At 42.8% G+C, this 21,434-nt stretch overlaps 2 protein-coding genes across 2 annotated transcripts in view; one reads left to right on the forward strand and one right to left on the reverse strand.

The window, feature by feature from the left end:
- The first annotated feature begins 351 nt into the window (after nt 1-351).
- Nucleotides 352-16,936, forward strand: LOC139367047 (thioredoxin domain containing 5). Its single transcript, XM_071105007.1, has 10 exons — nt 352-590; nt 1,724-1,876; nt 7,167-7,272; nt 7,549-7,645; nt 9,251-9,366; nt 9,681-9,767; nt 9,912-10,055; nt 13,311-13,393; nt 13,771-13,900; nt 15,078-16,936. The coding sequence occupies exons 1-10, from the start codon at nt 403-405 to the stop codon at nt 15,198-15,200; spliced, it is 1,227 nt and encodes a 408-aa protein (XP_070961108.1). The 5' UTR covers nt 352-402; the 3' UTR covers nt 15,201-16,936.
- Nucleotides 16,875-21,434, reverse strand: part of LOC139367046 (bone morphogenetic protein 6) — a 40,237-nt gene continuing 35,677 nt past the window's right edge. Inside the window, exons 5-7 of the mRNA XM_071105006.1 lie at nt 19,688-19,764; nt 18,621-18,731; nt 16,875-18,400 (exon numbers count right to left, since the gene is read on the reverse strand). Of these exons, the coding sequence (XP_070961107.1) occupies nt 18,251-18,400; nt 18,621-18,731; nt 19,688-19,764 (338 nt within the window). The 3' untranslated portion in view covers nt 16,875-18,250. The remainder of the gene's footprint in view (nt 18,401-18,620; nt 18,732-19,687; nt 19,765-21,434) is intronic.

Below are 21,434 nucleotides of genomic sequence, written 5' to 3' on the forward strand. Positions count from 1 at the left end.
AGTCTTGATTATTCAACATGACAATATCTGTCCTTACTCAAATAAACGATTTAAAAGAATGTGCATACCTAGCAACTAGGCTGGCTGACAGAAATAACGAATGAATGAATGAATGACGCAAATGAATTAAATGTAACCAACACTGAAAAGTTGCAAACTTTGATACTAGCTGCTCTAATTCTGAAAGCATCTGGATTTAAACGTGTTAAGAGCTTGTTCAGGAGTGTTTGAAGTGCACCATTTTCGTGATGCCACAGATCTCTATCTAATATGCTTTGCATCTCCACCTGTAAAACGCCAGCAACCACTGTTCAGAGCGTCTCGCTATGCATTGGCTCTATCCAGATTCCCGAAAAGTCAGTAGTAGGGCTAGGGGCTGTCCAAGTATTCACCGACGGGATCATGGCCTCCTCAGCACTGAATTGCACACATTTTATGTTGTGTGTTATTTATTGTGCGTTACTTTTTGGTAATATATTTTGCAACGCTGATTTAGAAGAAGATGAACATGCCAAGCATACGTATACGGTGGATATGTTCAACGATGCTGTCTCCACAGCTCCTCACTTTGTCATGTTCTTCGCCCCATGGTAAGCAAACGTTTTTTCAAGTTTTAACCTGAATGAATGGATTAGCCAACGTTAGCAGCTAGCAGTTTGTAACGTTAACGACAATGTTCAGATAACGTTACCATATGTCCTTAACAATTTAGCAGGCTGTCTGATTTTCTAATTGTCATGATGGGCAAGCTTCTAACTTTGATTGCTGCTACTAGTAAACGTTACCTAGCTAATTTGCAGCTAACTAGCGTAGCTTTTTGCCGGCTAACTGGTTACCGATATAACTATTTATCTAAGTTAGTCAGACAGCTTGTTTTTAGTTACACATATGATATGGCTGTTGTATATAACATGTTAATCCGTCCTTGCATTTGATGAAAGATCAATGTAATCTGGCTAACGCGTTGGCTATTACTCGAGCGTTAGCTAACATTAGGTAGCATGCTGCTAAATTTTGGGATAGCTATTTAAACTAGCGAACCTGCTAAAGTCACGTTTCAACTTGAACTGTCCCGTACTTTACAATTGTAGTTGACAAAGTCGATACATGCACAGCGCAGTGTTTTTTCAATGTGTTCATTTTGCTGCTTAAATGTTTCTACTGTACTGCAGCTTTCTAGCTAACAGTACAGTGGAGGAATAGATAATTTCATGATTCGCTCCTGCTGTGACCGTTTACGTGGCAGGCATTGACTGACGTAACCTCGTAAACACGCACGCACTAAAACTGTGCCTAAAAATGTCCGTTTTTTTTTAAAACCCAATGACTAATCTACCTACTGTAGTTAGGCCTAAATGGGATATAAAATATGTTGGTGTCTTTACTGACATAAAGGCTTATAGAAAAACGTAGTCCTTCATCATGGAAGTAAAAAATATGTTTTATATTCTCAGATTCACCACCTCAAAAGTATTTCTGGTCTCCTCCCAATGGTTCCTTGATACTCATGTGAAGTGTCACAGCTCCCCATATACAGTTACAAGCATAACTGTGGGAAGTAGGGGTGCTGCAGCAACTCAAAAAAAATCTAGATAAAACAAATAAAAAAAAATTAAACAAAAGTACTGCACAGGGCCTTTACTAGTCGTGTATTAACGAACCGATATAGCCATCTGTAGCGCTGGCCAAAAAACAACAATTCTCTGCTGCATTGTCTTTTCAGGTGTGGTCACTGCCAGAGCCTACAAGGGACATGGAACGAGATGGCGGACAAATACAACAGCATGGAGTCGCCGCCTGCCTACGTTGTAAAGGTTGACTGCACTCAGGACGTCAAGTTCTGCTCCAACGTCCATGGCATCAGGGGGTACCCCACGTAAGTACAGGGGCGTATTCATTAGAGCCTGTGTTTTTCTTGCACAGGCACCCCCATCATAGGTTAGTGTAGCAAATGGGGATGTGTGAAACTTAATCCTCAGCCTGAAGTGTCCCGCTTGCGTCGCCTCATAAGATAGCTTTTGAGGTGGCGCAATCAGCTAAGATGCTTGAGGGATGACGGTCACGTGTGTTTGTGAGGTAGAGGTCTTGTGTTCGCGCCAGGTATGGGCTGAATTGGAGAGAAAGTGGTACTCGCTAAGTTAGCAGTGTGACAACCTTTACATTAGCAAAAAATATATTATCACGTCTTGTCATCAGGTGAATGACAATCAATATTTGACAATGAATAGATTTGGTGGACAGTTTCATTATTTTGTCCTCCCCACAGTTCATTGGAAAAGAAAGTGTAAACTCTTAAGTCTATTAGCTAGAAAGGTATCTTGGTGGTGTAGAGCAGTGGTTCCGAAACGTTTTATAGTCCCGAACACCGTCAAACATTCAACCTCCAGCTGCGTACCCCCTCTAGCACCAGGGTCAGCGCACTCTCAAATGTTGTTTTTTGCCATCGTAAGCCTGCCACACACACTATACGATACATTTATTAAACTTAAGAATGTGTGAGTTTTTGTCACACACATCCTGGCTCGTGGGAAGTGACAAAGAGCTCTTATAGGACCAGGGCACAAACAATAATATAATAATAATCAATAATTTAGCTCTTTATTTAGCCATCTTACATATAAAACCTTATTTGTTCATAAAAAATTGTGAATAACTCACCACAGGTTAATGAGAAGGGTGTGCTTGAAAGGATGCACATAACTCTGCAGTGTTGGGTTGTATTGGAGAGAATCTGTCTTAAATCATTTTCCACGCACAGTCTGTGCTTGTATTTAGTTTTCATGCGAGTGAGGGCTGAGAATCCACTCTTACATAGGTACGTGGTTGCAAAGGGCCTCAGTGTCTTAACAGCTCGATTTGCCAAGTGTTAGTGTTTAAATACTGGAGAGTTGAGACCAAATCACGGACGCTGGACAGAGTGGATTTCAGTTGTAACAAAAGACAGTTTTAATGAGTCAGAGATATCTTGTCCCGCAGTTTTACGTGCACGGACCTAGTTCACATAACTCGGCAAGGAGTCAGGTGAAAAAGAGGCCTTATACAACGGTTACATTCATTTTTATACATAGAATAAAGTAGGTGAAGTCTTGTCGTTTCGGTCTTCTTGACTGGTCGGAGGGTTGGAGGCGGGCCTTGCTCTAGCCAGAGCAGAAGCCCCATTGGTGCACAGCAGAGCCTTATCCTGAGCATCCGACCAATAGAGGGGGTCAGTCTTGTGGCTGGGTGTATGTGTTCTTGCGACGGAATGTCTTTGTTTATATGAGCTATGTGTATGAATATTTATATAACACAAGGCAGGATACTCTGAGTACAGCCCTATCCAGAAATCTGGCAGTGGCTTCTGATTAAATTCCATTTTCACAGGACCGCTTGTTGCAATTTCGATGAGGTTCTCTTGTTCAGATATCGGTAAGTGGACTGGAGGCAGGGCATGAAAGGGATAACGAATCCAGTCGTTTGTTTCGGGAAAGTAATTGCGCACCCAGCTCAATCAGGTGCTTTGCTATATCACATTTGACATTGTCCCTAAGTTTGAGTTAATTTACACATACAAGGATGGAAAGACCTGTGTGTTGTCCTTGTTATTGCAGACAGAGAAGAGCTCCAATTTCTTAATCATAGCCTCAATTTTGTCCCGCACATTGAATATTGTTGCGGAGAGTCCCTGTAATCCTAGATTCAGATCATTCAGGTGAGAAAAAACATCACCCAGATAGGCCAGTCGTGTGAGAAACTCGTCATTATGCAAGCGGTCAGACAAGTGAAAATTATGGTCAGTAAAGAAAACTTTAAGCTTGTCTCTCAATAATAAAAAACGTGTCAATACTTTGCCCCTTAATAACCAGCGCACTTCTTCTGTATGTTGTAAAAGCGTTATATGGTCGCTGCCCATATCATTGAATAATGCATAAAATACACAAGAGTTCAGGGGCCTTGCTTTAACAAAGTTAACCATTTTCACTGTAGTGTCCAAAACCTCTTTCAAGCTGTCAGGCATTCCCTTGGCAGCAAGAGCCTCTCGGTGGATGCTGCAGTGTACTGTTTGCATGCGCGTTACCACTTCACTATGTCTCCCTGTCATGGCTTTTGCGCCATCAGTACAGATACAAACATATCTTGACCACCAAAGTCCATTTGATGTCACAAAGCTGTCCAGTACTTTAAAAAATATCCTCTCCTCTTGTCATTGTTTCCAGTGGTTTGCAGAAGAGGATGTCTTCCTTAATTGACCCCCCATAAACGTAACGGTCATATGCCAGGCCCGCCAGTTGTGCCAGCCCCACCACGCCTGTTGACTCATCCAGCTGTAACGCATAGAATTCACTGGCTTGTATGCGAAGCAGTAATTGTTTCAAAACATCTCCTGCCTTGTCACTGATGCGTCGTGAAACAGTGTTGTTTGATGAAGCCGTATCTGTATAGTTTTTGTTGGCCTTTTCCCCAGCATTGTCCCAGCTATATCCGCGGCAGCAGGAAGAATTAAGTCCTCCACAATAGTATGGGGCTTGCCTGTCCTAGCCACTCGGTAACATTGTGCAATAGAACAGTTTCTTCTTGGACATATAACACACTGTGGCTGAGGAAAGGCACTACTCCCAATATACTGAGGGAACCCCAAATCAATGTAGTCATCATATTTGCGCCTCTTCGATGGTCCAACGTCCCTGTCTGTTGTTCTGTGCTTTCCCGGGTCAGGGGGCAGTATCTCTTCGGCTGCATCAGATTCAGAACTGTCAGTGTCCATGCCAGCTGGGCTAACAACAAATGTAGAATTACTGATGCTAGCATTGGATGTGCTTGTGGAAGCCGAACAACTTGTGTCGGTGGCAGGTGTAGTACTGCTGGTAGTAGCAGTACTATCAGTAGAGCTGGTATATGTCTCTATGGACGCGGGCCTTAATATATATTTTTTACTATCAATTTTTGTGCAAACGGAATGAGCAGCAGCTATGTTTGGCTACCTACATACCCTTGGTGGCATTCCTGCGAGAGAGTAACAGTCAGTGCTGCCAACTAATTTTCAGGGTAAGTTGCTAGAGGCAGGTTGATTTGTTGCTAAAAGACGTTGTGATGTCATTGCGTGATAACGTAAAACACATAATAACTTTACTCAAATTGACTGCCATCTCGGCAAAAGATATGATTTGACATTCGTTCAGGTACAGACTCCCACTTTTTTTTCTGTACTTCTGGCTGTACAATTTTGACTGAGACATGTTGATTGATGTTGTAAATTCTGTTCAAGATCAAACATTCGTGACCAACTATATTCATTGGGTTTGGCTCGTCGAACCCGCACTACTGCTGCTGCAGTCCGCCAACAATGATTTGCAATTTACTGAAATTGCTGCTGGCCTGCTGCTGCCAGTGCACGAGCTGGGCGCCTGCTGCTGCCAGTGCACGAGCTGGGCGCCTGCTGCTGCCAGTGCACGAGCTGGGCGCCTGCTGCTGACGTCACGCACAATGCACTTTTGCAGCAGGTGTGTTGGCACGTGTGTTGTGACTGAATGTGTGACAAAGAAAATCGTTTTTGTGTAATTTTAGAGGGAAAATGCGTGCATTTTAGCGTTCAAGTAACTTTTCAGAAGTTGCTAAAAGTTCCAAATACATTTTTAAAAGTAGCTAAATTTGTTGCTAGGTGCTGTCTGAAAAAAAAGTAGCTAAATCTAGCAACAAAATTGCCAAGTTGGCATCACTGGTAACAGTTAATGTAATTGGATGTTAATTATTTGACATTGTTATTTTGCTGAACACTAGATGGTTTAATTTTGGGGGGAGGCAGTGAAACGAGACTACTCATGCGAGAAAAAACATCACCCAAATGTATAGCCCTGCTGGAAAATCTAAATGGACTGTTTGAAAATGTGAATCACATTTTTATTTGGCGTACCCCTGACGGCATTGCGCGTACCCCAGTTTGGGAATAGTCGGTGAAGAGAATTTTTCTGTTGTAAAACAAATTTTCTGCATTTCTACAAACGTTTGTATTGAGTTGAGAGAACATTTAGCAGTTTTGAAGCACATTTCCAGCTATTCTACACTTTAGCAAGGAGCTAAATAATTTTTTTGCAGTTTTGAAGCAAATTTCCTCCAATTCTATGCATTTTGCCAATGCTCTGCTCAAACATAACAAAATCAATGGGCATGTGCCCTCAATTCCCGTATTTAAAGAATAAAATAAAAAATCCCATTCTCAATTCTCCCCGACTGTCTAGTCTTTTTATTTTATTTGTATTTTTCAAAGATGGTATTATTGAAAAAAATATATAGTTCAATATCTTTTCTGCATGCTTTCTATCTGGTATTGGTCGTTTCAGTTGGCACCAAAACTGCTTTTCTATTCTGAAAATTACCACATAGATGGCACAACTAATAATTTTAGCCGAAACGCGTAGTTTAAATCTATTGAACATGCCATACAAATGGCATTGGTCCTCCAATCTTTTTTGATGACCAATTCACCCCGTTTACCAAAGAGCACCTTCTGTCTACCAACATTTACTATTGTGTACCTTAGTAGCGCTTCCTTTCCTCCTCTTTCTAATAATTTTCTATACAGAAAAAAACATGTAATTAGCTTGATTTTTAGCAATGAAGTCATTTATCTACTTCCATAGAGTTTGATGAACAGTTAGCATGACTTCCAGTCATTATGCCAATGCTAGTTAGCGTTGGCTTGTGAAACTACCTCTTAACTTCCTCCATACTGGACCCAGAGACATACAAATGGTATCCACAATTGACCCCAGTTTGAAAACCTCCGCATTAGGAAATACCGTAGCAAAACATTGTGCAATAGAACAGATTCTTCTTGGATTTCTTATTGGATACGTTGAGTATACCTCACCATTTCGAGGCACTATTTTGCTACTGGTATAAACCACAAAGAGCAGTGAGCTTCAATGTAGATAGCAGTGAACATTGACATGCATTTAGACCCTAACATGCTTCTAAATTACTCTGTCGGGAGAAAAAAAACAACTGTCACAAAGAAAAGTATTAACATTTTATTAGCCATGAACATGACATAAATGAGTTGCAATGCATGTAATGACAATGGAATTTACCAATTTGGTGTATTTTGAGTATGTTGATACAGCAGAGCAGTATGGCCAAGCCCTAGTCATTGAGTTGTATGATCTCATTGATCCCTGTGTTGTTTGCAGGTTGATGCTGTTCAAGCCCGAGCAGGAGGCGATGAAGTACCAAGGCCCCAGGGACCTGCAGTCTCTGGAGACCTGGATGCTCAACACTGTGCAGGAGGAGCCTGTGGTAAGGAGAGAGGTCACCCAAGTGATCTAAATAAAACCTACAGTAGGTGATCCTGTATGGCTCAGTTGGTAGTATTGTATTGTAGGTTCGGTTCCCGGGGCCACCCATATGTAAAATGTCTGCACGCGTAACTAGGTCGCTTTGGATTAAAGCATCTGCTAAATGGCATATTCTTTTTTTTATCATTATTATTATTATATATTGAAATGGAAACTATTTGAGACTAATGTGATGTGATGGTAGTCTTTATTTGACGTGTGGCATGATGTTCTGCAGGAGCCAGAGACTGAGCTGGAGCCTCCCAAAGCCCCAGAGCCAAAGCAGGGCCTGTATGACCTCACCGCCAGCAACTTCAAGGCCCACATCTCTAAAGGTAACGTAGGGGGGGGACTGGGATTGATCATTACCACAGACGTGGCAACGGTCTCTTTATAGCCTGGTCCCAGAACTGTTTCTGCTGTCTTGCCGACTTGCAATTGTCATGCGCCATAGGAGTTGGCAAGACGGCACACACAGACCTGGGACCATGCTTGTCTCTTTAGACCTGAACGTTTTATGCAAGTTACATATGTAAAGTTTCTACAAAGTTTAACATAATTTAGGTGCTGTCATTTCCTTGAAACCATGATGCAATCCACGCTACATTTATCTCAGGCAAACAGCATGTTTCCGGTTGCTGGACAAGCACAACAAAAGTAAATGGTCATGATAATTGTCCCAATGAAATTGCAGCTCTTAAAGGGATACTTTGGGGATTTTCTATACTGAATAAAAATATAAACACAACATCCAACAATTTCAAAAATAGAAATACTCCTCAGTTTCATTAGTTGTCCGGGTGGCTGGTTTCAGTTGATCCCACAGGGGAAGAAGCCAGATGTTGAGGTCCTGGGCTGGCGTTGTTACGCGTGGTCTGTGGTTGTGACACCGGTTAGTTGTACTGCCAAATTGGAAGCGGCTTATGGTAGAGAAATTAACATTCAATTCTCAGGCAACAGCTCTGGTGGACATTGCTGCAGTCAGCATGCCAATTGCGCGCTCCCTCAACTTGAGACATCCATGGCATTGTGTTGTGACAAAACTTCACATTTTAAAGTGTCATTTTATTGTCCCCAGCACAAGGTGCATCTGTGTAATGACCATGCTGTTTAATCAGCTTCTTGTTATGCCACGTCAGGTGGATCGATTATCTTGTCAAAGAAGACATGCTCACTAACAGGGATGTAAACAAATTTGTGCACAAGTTTTGAGAGTTCAGTATTCTTCCCCCAGAGTCAGACTTCCTCATTTTGATGTATCTGTGTCCAGTATGAAGGAAGTTGGAGGTAGTTTCACGAGCCAGTGCTAACTAGCATTAGCACAATGACTTGAAGTCTATGGGTGTCTGCTTGCATGCTAGCAGATACCCGTAGACTTCCGGTCATTGTGCTAACGCTAGTTAGCAATTACTTCCTTCAAACCACACGCAGAGACATAAAAATGGTATCCATGAGTTCATCTGACTCTAGGGAAGTAGATAAAGGGCCTCATTGCCAAACTACCCAAAGTATCCCTTTAAGTCTGGTTTTTAGTCGTATGTTAAGGTTGAGAAGAAAAATAAATTATTCCTGTTTTGGAGAAAAAATGCAAGATATGACAAGGTCATTTGTAAGAGGAATGTTTATGGGTCTCACATTTAAATCTGGGCAAGATGAACTGTGACAATTGTGTAATCAGTAGCATTTAACCTCTGTGCGCTCCGTTTATTTTAGTCTCTAGGGCCGCATTGCATAGGCCATTTTTATAGTTGATGTAATTTCTCATGTTATTCCATCAACTCGTAACCCATCCTTAAGCTAAGACGCTCATACCCTATAACTTAAGCTATTATGTACCTCTGTAAAATGCTTTATAATTAGTTTGTTCAGATTGCAGCTATTCCTGGTGTACATTTATATATATATTATGTTTTCCAGTATTAAGTATAATCTCTCCACAGGGTCCCACTTTGTCAAGTTCTTTGCCCCCTGGTGTGGTCACTGCAAGGCCATGGCCCCCACCTGGGAGCAGCTGGCCACCAGCTTTGAGCACTCAGACAACATCAAGATCGGCAAGGTTGGTGACATTCCAACCCTGCCTGAGCAACAGCAGTGTACTGGAGTCACTTATCTATGTAACAAGACCAGGACACGGATCTTCTGACGAGTCATTTTGTTTGCACAATGAGATAATACAACCCACTGAACAAATGTTATTTATGGCTGTTGCCTGTTGTTTGTATTGAATTGCATGTTGATATTTCCAAGTTAAAAGCACAACTAGCTATCTTTACCAGCTACAGGAGTTAAATGTAAAGTGTGACATACTAGGTATGAGCTGGATATGCTGAATGAATTCTGAATAAACTGGTGTGTTGTGTGATTGGCCAGGTGGACTGTACCCAGCACTACGAGGTGTGCTCTGAGAACGCTGTGCGTGGCTACCCCACCCTGCTCTTCTTCAAGGATGGAGAGAAGGTACGTAGTTTGGTTGGCTAGCACACTGAAGACCTTGTGTCATTGTGTTCTGTAACACATTTAAGCTTTTAAGGAGCTATTGCTTTACCATTAAAATGCTAGTCAATTTGTTAACCCTTTCCATTGCTGTGTTTGTCTGTCCAGGCGGATCAGTACAGAGGCAAGCGGGACCTGGAATCTCTGAAGGACTTTGTCAACAACCAGGTTAAGGCTGCAACTAAGGAGGATGACGTGCACCCACATGCTAACGAGATCCCAGTACCCAGCACCGAACCTGCCAAAGAGGAGGTGTGTGTGTGTTTGACTGTTTCTCTCAGGTACCGTGAGGCCAAGCACATGTGCCTTCCAGACTTTAAATACTCCACATGCTATTTTAAAACTCTTAACATTGGTCACTGTTACGCCGAGATCTCATTTTGGGGGCGAGTACCCTGTTGTGTGTGGGCAGCAAGTTTCTTCTCCAGATACTTAATGAGTGAACAAGCTCTCGGGCAGATGTTTTAGCAGTGAGATTACCATCTAGCCCGCTCAGGCCTACGCTGTAGACTACAGTCTACACCAGGCATAGGCCTCTGCTGCACAACGGTCAACTAGACCTAGCAATTATGGGCAGGCTAGCTATTTCCTTCCGCCCATGCCAAGGCATCTCGGATATAGTGTTCAGTGTGAACAGTGACATCAACCTTGAATAAAGACATGGGACGAGTCGTTTAAGGAGAGATCCAAAGCTAATTCTAATACAACACGAGCTCGATTAGTCACGGATGTTCGGTGTAGGAATTTAGGCTACTGGTCTTGTGGACATACACTGCCTTCAGAAAGTATTCATACCCCTTCACTTATTCCACGTTTAGTTGTGTTACAGCCTAAATTAAAAATGGATTCAATATCTATTTTTTTTCTCTAAACCATCTACACACAATACCAAAGTGAAAACATGTTTTTAGATTTTTTTTTGCACAAAGAAATATAGCATTTAGATAAATATTCTCAGCCCTGAGTCAATACATGTAATCGCTGCCAAAGGTGATTCTAACATCTGTCTTTCTGGGTAAGTCTCTAAGAGCTTTGCAAACCTGGATCGTACAATATAAAAAAAATTCAAGTTCTGTCAAGTGGGTTGCTGATTATAGCTAGACAGCCATTTTCAGGTCTTTCCAGAGTTAAGACAATTTACAGTACCGGTCAAAAGTTTGGACACACCTACTCATTCCACGGTTTGTCTTTATTTTTACTATTTTCTACATTGTAGAATAATAGTGAAGACGTCAAAACTATGAAATAACAAATCAAAATCAAATGTATTTATATAGCCCTTCGAACATCAGCTGATATCTCAAAGTGCTGTACCGAAACCCACCCTAAAATCCCAAACAGCAAGCAATGCAGGTGTAGAAGCACGATGGCTAGGAAAAACTCCCTAGAAAGGCTAAAACCTAGGAAGAAACCTAGAGAGGAACCAGGCTCTTCTGGCTGTGCCGGGTGGAGATTATAACAGAACATGGCCAAGATGTTCAAATGTTAATAAATGACCAGCATGGACAAATAATAATAATCACAGTAGTTGTCAAGGGTGCAGCAAGTCAGCACCTCAGGAGTAAATGTCAGTTGGTTTTTCATAGCCGATCATTAAGAGTATCTCTACCACTCCTGCTGTCTCTAGAGAGTTGAAAACAGCAGGTCTGGGACAGGTAGCACGTCCGGTGAACAGGTCAGGATTCCATAGCCGCAGGCAGAACAGTTGAAACTGGAGCAGCAGCACGGCCAGGTGGACAACAAGGAGTCATCATGCCAGGTAGTCTTGAGGCATGGAATAACACAAATGGAATCATGTAGGTGTTAAACAAATCAAAATATATTTGAGATTCTTCAAAGTAGCCACCCGTTGCCTTGATGACAGCTTTGCACACTCTTGGCATTCTGGCAATCAGCTTCATGAGGAATGCTTTTCCAATAGTCTTGAAGGAGTTCCCACATATGCTGAGCACTTGTTGGCTGCTTTTCCTTTACTTTGTAGTCCAACTCATCCAAAACCATCTCAATTGGGTTGAGGGTGGGTGATTGTGGAGGCCAGGTCATCTGATGCAGCACTCCATCACTCTCCTTCTTGGTCAAAAAGCTCTTACACAGCCTGGAGGTGTGATTTTGGTCATTGTCCTGTTGAAAAACTAATTATAGTCCCACTAAGTGCAAACCAGATGGGATGGCGTATCGCTGCAGAATGCTGTGGTAGCCATGCTGGTTAAGTGTGCCTTAAATTCTAAATAAATCACAGACAGTGTCACCAGCAAAGCACCCCCACACCATCACCTCCATGCTTCATGGTGGGAACCACACATGCGGAGATCATCCATTCACCTACTCTGCGTCTCACAAAGACATAGCGGTTGGAACCAAAAATCTCACCTTTGGACTCATCAGACCAAAGGACAGATTTCCACTGGTCTAATGGCCATTGCTCATGTCCATTGCTCATGATTCCATATGTGCTATTTCATAGTTTTGTGTCTTCACTATTATTCCACAATGTTGCCTGTGCTCAGGTATCTTCCATTTTTTAAAAATACTAAAATACCCCCTAGTCCTTTCCGATGACAAGCATACCCATAACATGATGCAGCCACCACCATGCTTGAAAATATGAAGTGGTACTCAGTGATTTTGTTGTTGGATTTGCCCCTAAACATAATGCGTTTTGTTAATTTCTTTGGCACATTTTTTGCAGTATTACTATAGTGCCTTCACTCTGTCATTTTAGTTTAGTATTGGGTAGTAATTATATTTTTTATCCATCCTCAGTTTCTCCTACCACAGCCATTAAACTCTGTAACTGTTTAAACTCTGCAAGTGGTAAAGTCACCCATTGGCCTCATGGTGAAATCCCTGAGTGGTTTCCTTCCTCTCCGGCACATGAGTTAGTAAGGACGTCTGTATATTTGTAGTGACTGGGTGTATTGATACATTATTATTGATACACTATGCAGTGTAATGAATAACTTCACCATGCTCAAAGGGATATTTAATGTCAGCTTTTAATTTTTTTTTTACCAATCTACCGATAGGTGCCCTGATTTGCTGAGCATTGGAAAACCTCCCTGGTCTTTGTGGTTGAATCTGTTTGAAATGTACTGCTCTACTGAAGGACCTTACAGATAATTGTGTGTCGGGTACAGAGATGAGTTAGTCATTAAAACATTATATTAAACACTATTATTGCACACAGTGAGTCCATGTGACTTGTTAAGCAAATATTTACTCCTGAACTTATTTAAACTTGCTTTAACAAAGGGGTTGAATACTTATTGACCCAAGACATTTCAGCTTTTCATTAATTTGTAAAAATGTATAAAAACATAATTCCACTGACATTATGGGGTATTGTGTGTAGGCCAGTGACACAAAATCTCAATTTTAAATTCAGGCTGTAACGCAACAAAATGTGGAAAAATTCAAGGAGTGTGAACACTTCCTGAAAGGACTGTATTAACCAATACATGACCAGGAATGATCCAATCTGATATCACCTCTGTTTTTTTCCTGCAGTCTGGCGTTATTACACTCACAGAGAGCAATTTTGACGAGACAGTGGCCAAGGGGCTGACGTTCATCAAGTTCTACGCTCCATGGTAAGTGCTCTTATATACAGTAGTAACACTCTTTTTAACTATCTATCTCCCACCGTATGATCTTGGATATTTATTTGAGTCAGTGGTACTTGTAAGAAGTTGAGGAGGCTAGTGCATTTTCCCTCAGGTAATGGAGCGGCACCCTCACAGACTAAAGTTCCATCTAAATACTCTACTACTATCTGCCCTGATCTAGGCTAGGTGAAAATAATATCATGGATGCCAGTTGTCACAGCAGTGCACATGACTAAAAGTACACTAGATGAAAGTACCACTCGACTATTGAGATGCAGTCGCAGAGAAAGAGAACCTTGGTGGTCCACTGACTGGATAACCTGCATAATCATAACTGACTTGTCTCTCCCCCCCCACTCCAGGTGTGGCCACTGTAAGAATCTGGCCCCTGCATGGGAGGACCTGTCCAAGAAGGAGTTTCCTGGCCTGACTGACGTGAAGATTGCCAAAGTGGACTGCACAGTGGAAAGGATGATCTGCAACAGGTTTTCAGTAGGTGTTCTACACTGAGTGTACTAAACATTAGGAACACCTTCCTACTATTGAGTTGCAACCTCTTGCCCTCAGAACAGCCTCAATTCGTGGGGACATGGACTCTACAAGGAGTCGAAAGCGTTTCACAGGGATGCTGACCCATGTTGACTCCAATACTTTCCACAGTTGTGTCAAGTTGGCTGGATGTCCTTTGGGTGGTGGACCATTCTTGATACACACAGGAAACTGTTGAGTGTGAAAAACCCAGCAGCGTTGCAGTTCTTGACACAAACCGGTGCGACTGGCAACTACTACTACAATAGCCAGTTCACAGACACTTACATTTTTTGTGGCACACAGACAATCCATGTCTCAATTGTCTCGAGGATTAAAAATCCTTCTTTAACCTGTCGTCTCCAATTTTTGTACACTGATTTGAAGTGGATTTAACAGGTGACATCAATAAGGTATCATAACCTTCACCTTTCATGAAAATGTTTTGTACACTCCATGTAAATTGACTGTCAGTAGCTAAGATATTGCTCAGAAAGAGCAATACTGTAGTGTACTATACTCTGCGGTATAATTAGCAAGACCTTGATTGTATAACTTCCGTTCATAAACACACACAAGCAGCGCCACCCAGCGCCACAGGAAGTATACATGGTGGGTTATGTGGGTTAGCGGGGGTTGTGTACTATGGTTCAAAAAGCCATAAAACTGCACAGCCATCTCATCACGGGATTGGTTAGTCAGTGGTGCTCCGCTAACAGGAATGGTGGATCTCAAGACTCCCTCATGGCCCTGAAGACAGTCCCTTATAACCATCGCAACCTTTATTAATTGGACGCTCTCTGGACTAGTAGTCTCTTCAGCTGCAACCTGTCTGGCTCTTAGAAGCTCACTGTTAGAATTGATTAAATTAGTGTTACGTTATGACTCACACTGCTAAACAATCTAGACGATTCATGCATAGTTTATAGTAAGAGAAAACATTTGCAACCATTATTTCCTTCGGAGTTGGCTGATCTGAAGGAAAGGTGGACGTGATATGGTAAAGGCATTGCAGGGCTAGGTGAAGTAAAGACCATATTGTTTATACCTATCCATTCCTTTCAAATCAGCAAACACTGAAGAGGTCGGGGCTAGCTAGGGGTTGTTACCTTGCTGACTTTGTCTCCTTTCTCTTCTACAGGTACGTGGGTACCCCACCCTGCTGCTGTTCAGAGCTGGTGCTCAAGGTGAGGAGCATCACGGAGGGCGGGACTTGGAGAGCCTGTACAATTTTGTGATGAAGCAGGCCCGAGACGAGCTGTAGCATTGTCCAAACAACATCCACCATTACTTCTCTCCTCCACCCAACACAGAATATCTGGCCAATGGGAGGAGTCCTCTCACCCACAACGACCAGCTCTTATCTCCCATCGTTTTCCTTTCAGAAAGGAGTAGCATCAACGCACTGCTTTTTAACCCCCTCTGTAATGTCTCATGATTGAGGCCAGTCTGATTCTATAATAATCCAATAGTTTGTGTGAAATGTGAATATATTTTGTTTGGGCTGCCCAGTCCCACTGTTCCTCTGGAGAGCATTGGCTGGCTCTGCAAACCACTTTTTGCCAGCGGTACTTAAATCGGCCAAACCTTAAAATGCATACCGTTATAGTCATCCCAACACTTGACAACTCAAGCAGAGTCGTCTTAAATAGTGCCTGCTGGTTATATCAAAAAAACGTTGGATTAAGCTGACTGAGTTTGTATAGATATAAAATGTTAATGTTAATTTGGTGATTTAAGAAAATCATGTTGACGAACAATCATGAGCCGTTGATGTAATGTTACTGTTGCACAGGGGTCAAAGCCGCGTGACCTCCAGTGACGTTGATTGTTAAGTTGACGGTACTTTTTATCCATGCCAGTGACGGCCTAACTAACTTAACTCTCAGGGACCCCCAGTTGGAGTTCTTGGCCTATGCCATACTGCAATCTCTTTATCGGCTATATTTTTCTGACGAATTCCCCCAACTGCTTTTTGGCTATGACAGGAAAGGCTGCATGAAAGTGTTTCATGTCAAACTGCCCTTTGAGTGAGTGGTCTTCTGTGACATTGCAATTGTACTACAAGTCTGAATGTAAAAGTATTTTTTAGGTTTTTCATTTTAGTGCTGTAAGAGGTTCAGTCCCACGGTCCAATGTCAGGCGCCTCGGGACAGTTTTGGCGTTCTCACTGTTTTATGAACAATGATTGTGATCGTCTGTTTGGCGCACTCGAGTCATGCCTTATGCATGGAATGTGCTAGTTTGTCATGAAAGGAAAACCATATGTCATTAATCCATGTTTGAAACATCCCTCACAAATGGTTTGAGGGATTGTGTCCAACATGGACGACTTAAAAAAAGAAAAATGGAACATTCAGAATGTTGCATAGAACAAACGTCTGCTGTAAATGTAATAGATTTTCCAAAGCGGATGAATATTCTGTTGTATTGATTAAGCCCCATATCAGGCCCCAGGGTGTCACTCAAACACCCAGTGAAGCACAACAGTGATGAGGTCATTTTACTTTGGGGTTTTTGTTTGGTTTACCTCAGTTGCTTGGGATGTCAAAGAAGCAAATACCCAAAATATATTATCCACCCATATAATGATCACTCATGACTTGTTTAGTCCATAAATTACGACGACAAAGTTTATTTTCTTTTCTCCATATATAGAATATATCAACCCACAATGTTAGTGGATCAGATTTTTTTTGTGTGTGCTATTCAGGGGCGGTTGAAATGTAAGTGGTCTGAGAATGTGTTCGTATGGAGTTGCTGTGTGAGACAGTTTACATTCAATGCTCAATTAAGGGAAACAAATGCATTCAGAGGCTAACCACTTATTGTCAGTAAAATCTTTATGGATAGTACATGGTCTAGGCAGACTCCAGTGAAGGAAAGCAGTATTTTGTTTTTGTGAGTGGGTTGTACACTGCCCATGAATTTTGTAAAAAAAAAATAAAAAAAAGGCAAGTTGTAACATGAGATTTTGTAATAAAATGATTTTTCCAAAAATAGTATTTTTAATTTGTTTGTTTTTCTCTGTAATATGGCATGTGATTAAGTGGTGCAATAAATAAGCTGAAAATGTACACGTATTTACACACAAAAGTAAGTCTAAACATGACCACAAGAAATGTAAACAGCAGCTTACTAGAGGTATATTTTGTGATTTCTGATTGGTTAGGCACAAAGTTGAATTCTTTTTTTCAGGATTGGGCTCAATTCAGGAAGTGATTACAGATTGTGCAATAGAAATGTAAAGGTCATTTTCAATTGAACCGACATTCAGCGCTTACCGTGAATGCAGAAATGTTGCCTTTGAAATTTCAATCACGCTGTAATGCTGAACTTCCGCAATACGGATTGAATAGAGCCCCGATCCGTAAATGAATCGACAGTAGCAATTACTTTGAAATGAACCAAATCAAAATGTCAAACCCAAGCTAATTTCAGAAAGCTGGTTCAAAACATTTGTTCAGCTGGTTTGACCAACAAATATTTTCCCACAATTTTTGGGGATATGTTAACTCAGTGAGTGGAATAACATGGAAATTACAGTTTGCGGGATGTCCAAGGGATGAGGTGAATGTCATCCTCTTTAGAGCAGTCCATCACTTAAGCCACAACCTGCTACCTGTTGAACCAGCTTGGTGAACACCCAGCATGAGCTTGGCAAATATTGACCCAATGAAGATATTTTGAGGAGTTCACAACTAAAATAGTATGTGGTTGTTTCCGTTCGGCCCATATTATATTTTTGGAAGCCAGGTGAATATGGCGGAAGAACTTCTGAGTACAATCCATACAGAGGAGTAGGAAATATCTGGATCTTTTTACATTAACTGTAATGTATCGTGGCATACATTTCATGAATATTTCAGCAGATTGTCCATGTTAAAATCAGGCTTTGGTTAGTCAGACAATATACATACATCTCTATTAAAATTGGTGTAGTTAGGCTAATGCTTTTCCCCTGCGGTCCTATAAAAGGATTTCTACATGTTTTGTGTCATTTGACTACACCTGACGTCATGTAACAGGTTGGCTGTCAGTATTGAGATAACATTGAGTCGAGTTGTTTCGCTGTAATGGGCCATTAGCCGTCTGAGAACTTGAACACCACTTAGTTTTGAAAGGAGGGGGGGGGGGGGAGCAGCACATTGATCTGGTCCATTTATCAGTTCCTTCCTCGCCCTGAGTATGGGAGAGGAGAGGGTAGTACACAACACACACTCACAAACACGCAGACCCATGATGTCGTGTTCACACAGTCTCTGCTGCAGCCCATGGGCGGGTGACCATGATGACGCGGCAGTTTGGCGGTCGTCAGTGGCAGCCACAGGCCCTCACCACCATGTTCTTGTACTTCTTCAGGATGACATTGGAGTTGTCGTCGAAGTAGAGCACGGAGATGGCGTGCAGCTTGGTGGGGGCGCAGCAGGGCTTGGGCACGTTCTCCGGGTTCATGAGGTGGACCTAGGAGACAACAAGAGGTCAGAGGTCACATTCCTCTTCAAGCACAGCTTGAAGGATCCATGTCACTTTCCTAACGTGAAGTGCGCACTTGAAACATTTGTTTTACAAATCAAATATGCATTTACATCAATGGGAGATTTGCATGAAAATTCAGGTTCCATGAAAATTAGGATATAGCTCTTTATTAGCAATGTATTAGCTCAATTCCTGGAGTGCTCACCAGTGTCTGCACAATGGCATGGTTGGTGGCATTCATATGGGCGTTGAGGGGGAAGGAGCACTCTCCGTCACAGTAGTTGGCTGCGTAGCCCTCAGGTGCAATGATCCAGTCCTGATACAATCACAAGAGGGATACATTTACTATGGCTAAACCCGGGTCTACAATGTGTTCTGAAGACTCTGGAAACGGAATCCTGTGGCAAAAAGGTACTGTGTGTTTTAATGGGTACAATAAACAGTGCCAGTTCAGCCGCAGCATTGTCAGAGGGCATTTATACTCGCATAAGGTCTAAACCCCTTTGGACTGTAGCGTCCTACTTCACAACCTTCAGTCTCAACTGGGTCTCCTAGGACAGATCAGTGCAGAAATGTACAAGTGCCTGTGGAATCACTCAGGCAGCAGGCTGTTTTGCTACAGTCTCTCACTCTCTCTGTGTGTGTGTGTATAGACCTATGTGTGTGTGTGTGTGTGTGTGTGTGTGTGTTGGCATCTTCCCTCTAGATGTCAGTGCTGTCTTAACAGGGGGTTGATTGTTTTGCAGGACCTAGGTGGCTGCATGTTTTCCCCTCCATTAACTGTTCGCGGCCCCTGTTACCCAACACACCCAGTGACCTGACAGAGTTCACAGGCCACTTAAGCTCTTACCAAATGCCTATAAATGCTTCTTTAAAAGGTTATTCAATCGGTACAAAAGCCTGCTTGTTGGTTTGCTTTCACCTACCAAATGTCTTCACTAGGGTTGCAACAATCTGGTAAATTTCTCCAAATTCCCAGGTTTTCCCAGAAATCATGATTGGAGGATTCCGGATATTCTGTTTATTCTCTCCTGATGATTCCTTCTTTCCAGGTTTTCTGGAAAAACCAGGGAATTTTTGGGAAGTTACCATATTTTTGCAACCGTAGTCTTCAATGACCTTCTCTTTGACCTGTGATGTTTGACTCATGTCTGTATCGTTTTGAACTCTCTTTACTCTGAACAAATGGGACATTGTGGGTAATGTAGTCCACCAGTGTGTCACTGCAATTACTGGGGGGGGGGGGGGGGGGGGTGTATATTTGATCCTTACCTGCCAGCCCAGCTCCCGGAAGCTGACGTAGAGCTCATGTCTCCTACAGGCTGTCTTCTGGTCACTGCTGTTGTATTCTAAATGGGAAGAAAGAACTAGAAGTCAGGGTTGAATCATATGCCTCCGCTGTCATATATCGTATTGGGTAGTATGACACGTATGGGTGTTACACCAGTTCACAGTAACATGGGTTCATTTGTGTAATGGGTTATTTTATGTGCCTCACATTCACTTGAAGATAAATTCATTTGAAAGCTTGCCAAAATGAATTGGTCGGCTTTTGGGAGCATTGGGTCGGACGCCGATGACAAACATGTTTATAACTGCCCTCCTCTCTCCGCAGTTTGTTTGAATTATCTCCCTCTCGTCCCAACCAGCCGCAGAGTCACAGAGTTAGCGACTCAGCGGGTGTCAACCACAGGTATGGTGTTTCAGAGGGGAAGGTCATTGCTGGCACTGGCCGGCGTTCTGAAGTCAAAACGGGTGACTCAGACTTTCCACTGACGACGTTGAGAGTCCACCTGCTGATTTTTTGTTGTTGCGTTCGTCCCCCTCTCCTACTAAACAGAGAGAGTGTGAGGAGAGCTATGATATCGGCACAGAGTGGCATTACTTCCTGCTGTAGGAGCTCCCTTAAAGCCAACAGTGGGCAAACCATGCCAGGCTATATGCCATACAGTCTGGGGCCCAGGTGGGCATCAGGGGTGGCAGAGAGGATCATCTCTTTGTTCGTGTGTTTGTCAAAATAATGGGGGAGAGGGACGAGTCACTCACAGACCCCCTCCTGCCCTGTCTGTTCCCTCCTGGAGACCGGGACCCAGTCATTAAACCAGTTTATTTAGTTAGCTGGGTGTGGAGTGGTGAGTTGAACTAACTCATGGCCCTTACTGTACTGTGTTATGACCTAGTGGCTCCACTCTCCGATTTATCAATGCAAGCGAGCAATCTACACAGTGCAGGCTCCTACCAGGCCGCCAAAATGAACGCTTTTATTTGTTTCGTTTTCAGCCGACCCACTCAGATGCCGTTATTAGAGAGCCATAATTTGGATTCATAGGCCTCCCGGGTGGCGCAGTGGTTAAGGGCGCTGTACTGCAGTGCCAGCTGTGCCACCAGAGATTCTGGGTTTGCGCCCAGGCTCTGTCGCAACCGGCCGCGACCGGGAGGTCTGTGGGGCGACGCACAATTGGCCTAGCGTCATCCGAGTTAGGGAGGGCTTGGCCGATAGGGATATCCTTGTCTCATCGCGCACCAGCGACTCCTGTGGCGGGCCGGGCGCAGTGCACGCTAACCAAGGTTGCCAGGTGCACGGTGTTTCCTCCGACACATTGGTGCGGCTGGCTTCCGGGTTGGATGCGCGCTGTGTTAAGAAGCAGTGCGGCTTGGTTGGGTTGTGTATCGGAGGACGCATGACTTTCAACCTTCGTCTCTCCCGAGCCCATACGGGAGTTGTAGCGATGAGACAAGATAGTAGCTACTAAACAATTGGATACCACGAAATTGGGGAGAAAAAAGGATGAAATTCAAAAAATGTGGATTCATAACTGTAATGACATGATGTAATTACTAATTAGATTAAATTCACATAAACATAACAAGCCCAGACAAGTGTGCTTGCTCCCAATGACGACCCAAGGCGAGCAAAGAGAGCGAGAGAGAGAGAGAGTTGCCCTGAAACATGGTAATTAAAAATACCCGCCACTCGCTTCCCATTGGAACAGGAAACACTTCAACATAAGTGCAGCAG

The sequence above is a fragment of the Oncorhynchus clarkii genome, chromosome 15 (genome assembly GCF_045791955.1).
Source record: "Oncorhynchus clarkii lewisi isolate Uvic-CL-2024 chromosome 15, UVic_Ocla_1.0, whole genome shotgun sequence".
Lineage (NCBI taxonomy): Eukaryota > Metazoa > Chordata > Actinopteri > Salmoniformes > Salmonidae > Oncorhynchus > Oncorhynchus clarkii.

What these genes read in the sequence shown, in the direction of transcription:
- LOC139367047 (XM_071105007.1), top strand. Translation starts at nt 403, where the DNA reads ATGGCCTCCTCAGCACTGAATTGCACACATTTTATGTTGTGTGTTATT. An exon ending in CCGAACCTGCCAAAGAGGAG is followed by an intron (nt 10,056 to 13,310) that starts GTGTGTGTGTGT and finishes TTTTTCCTGCAG; the next exon opens with TCTGGCGTTATTACACTCAC. An exon ending in TGATCTGCAACAGGTTTTCA is followed by an intron (nt 13,901 to 15,077) that starts GTAGGTGTTCTA and finishes TCTCTTCTACAG; the next exon opens with GTACGTGGGTACCCCACCCT.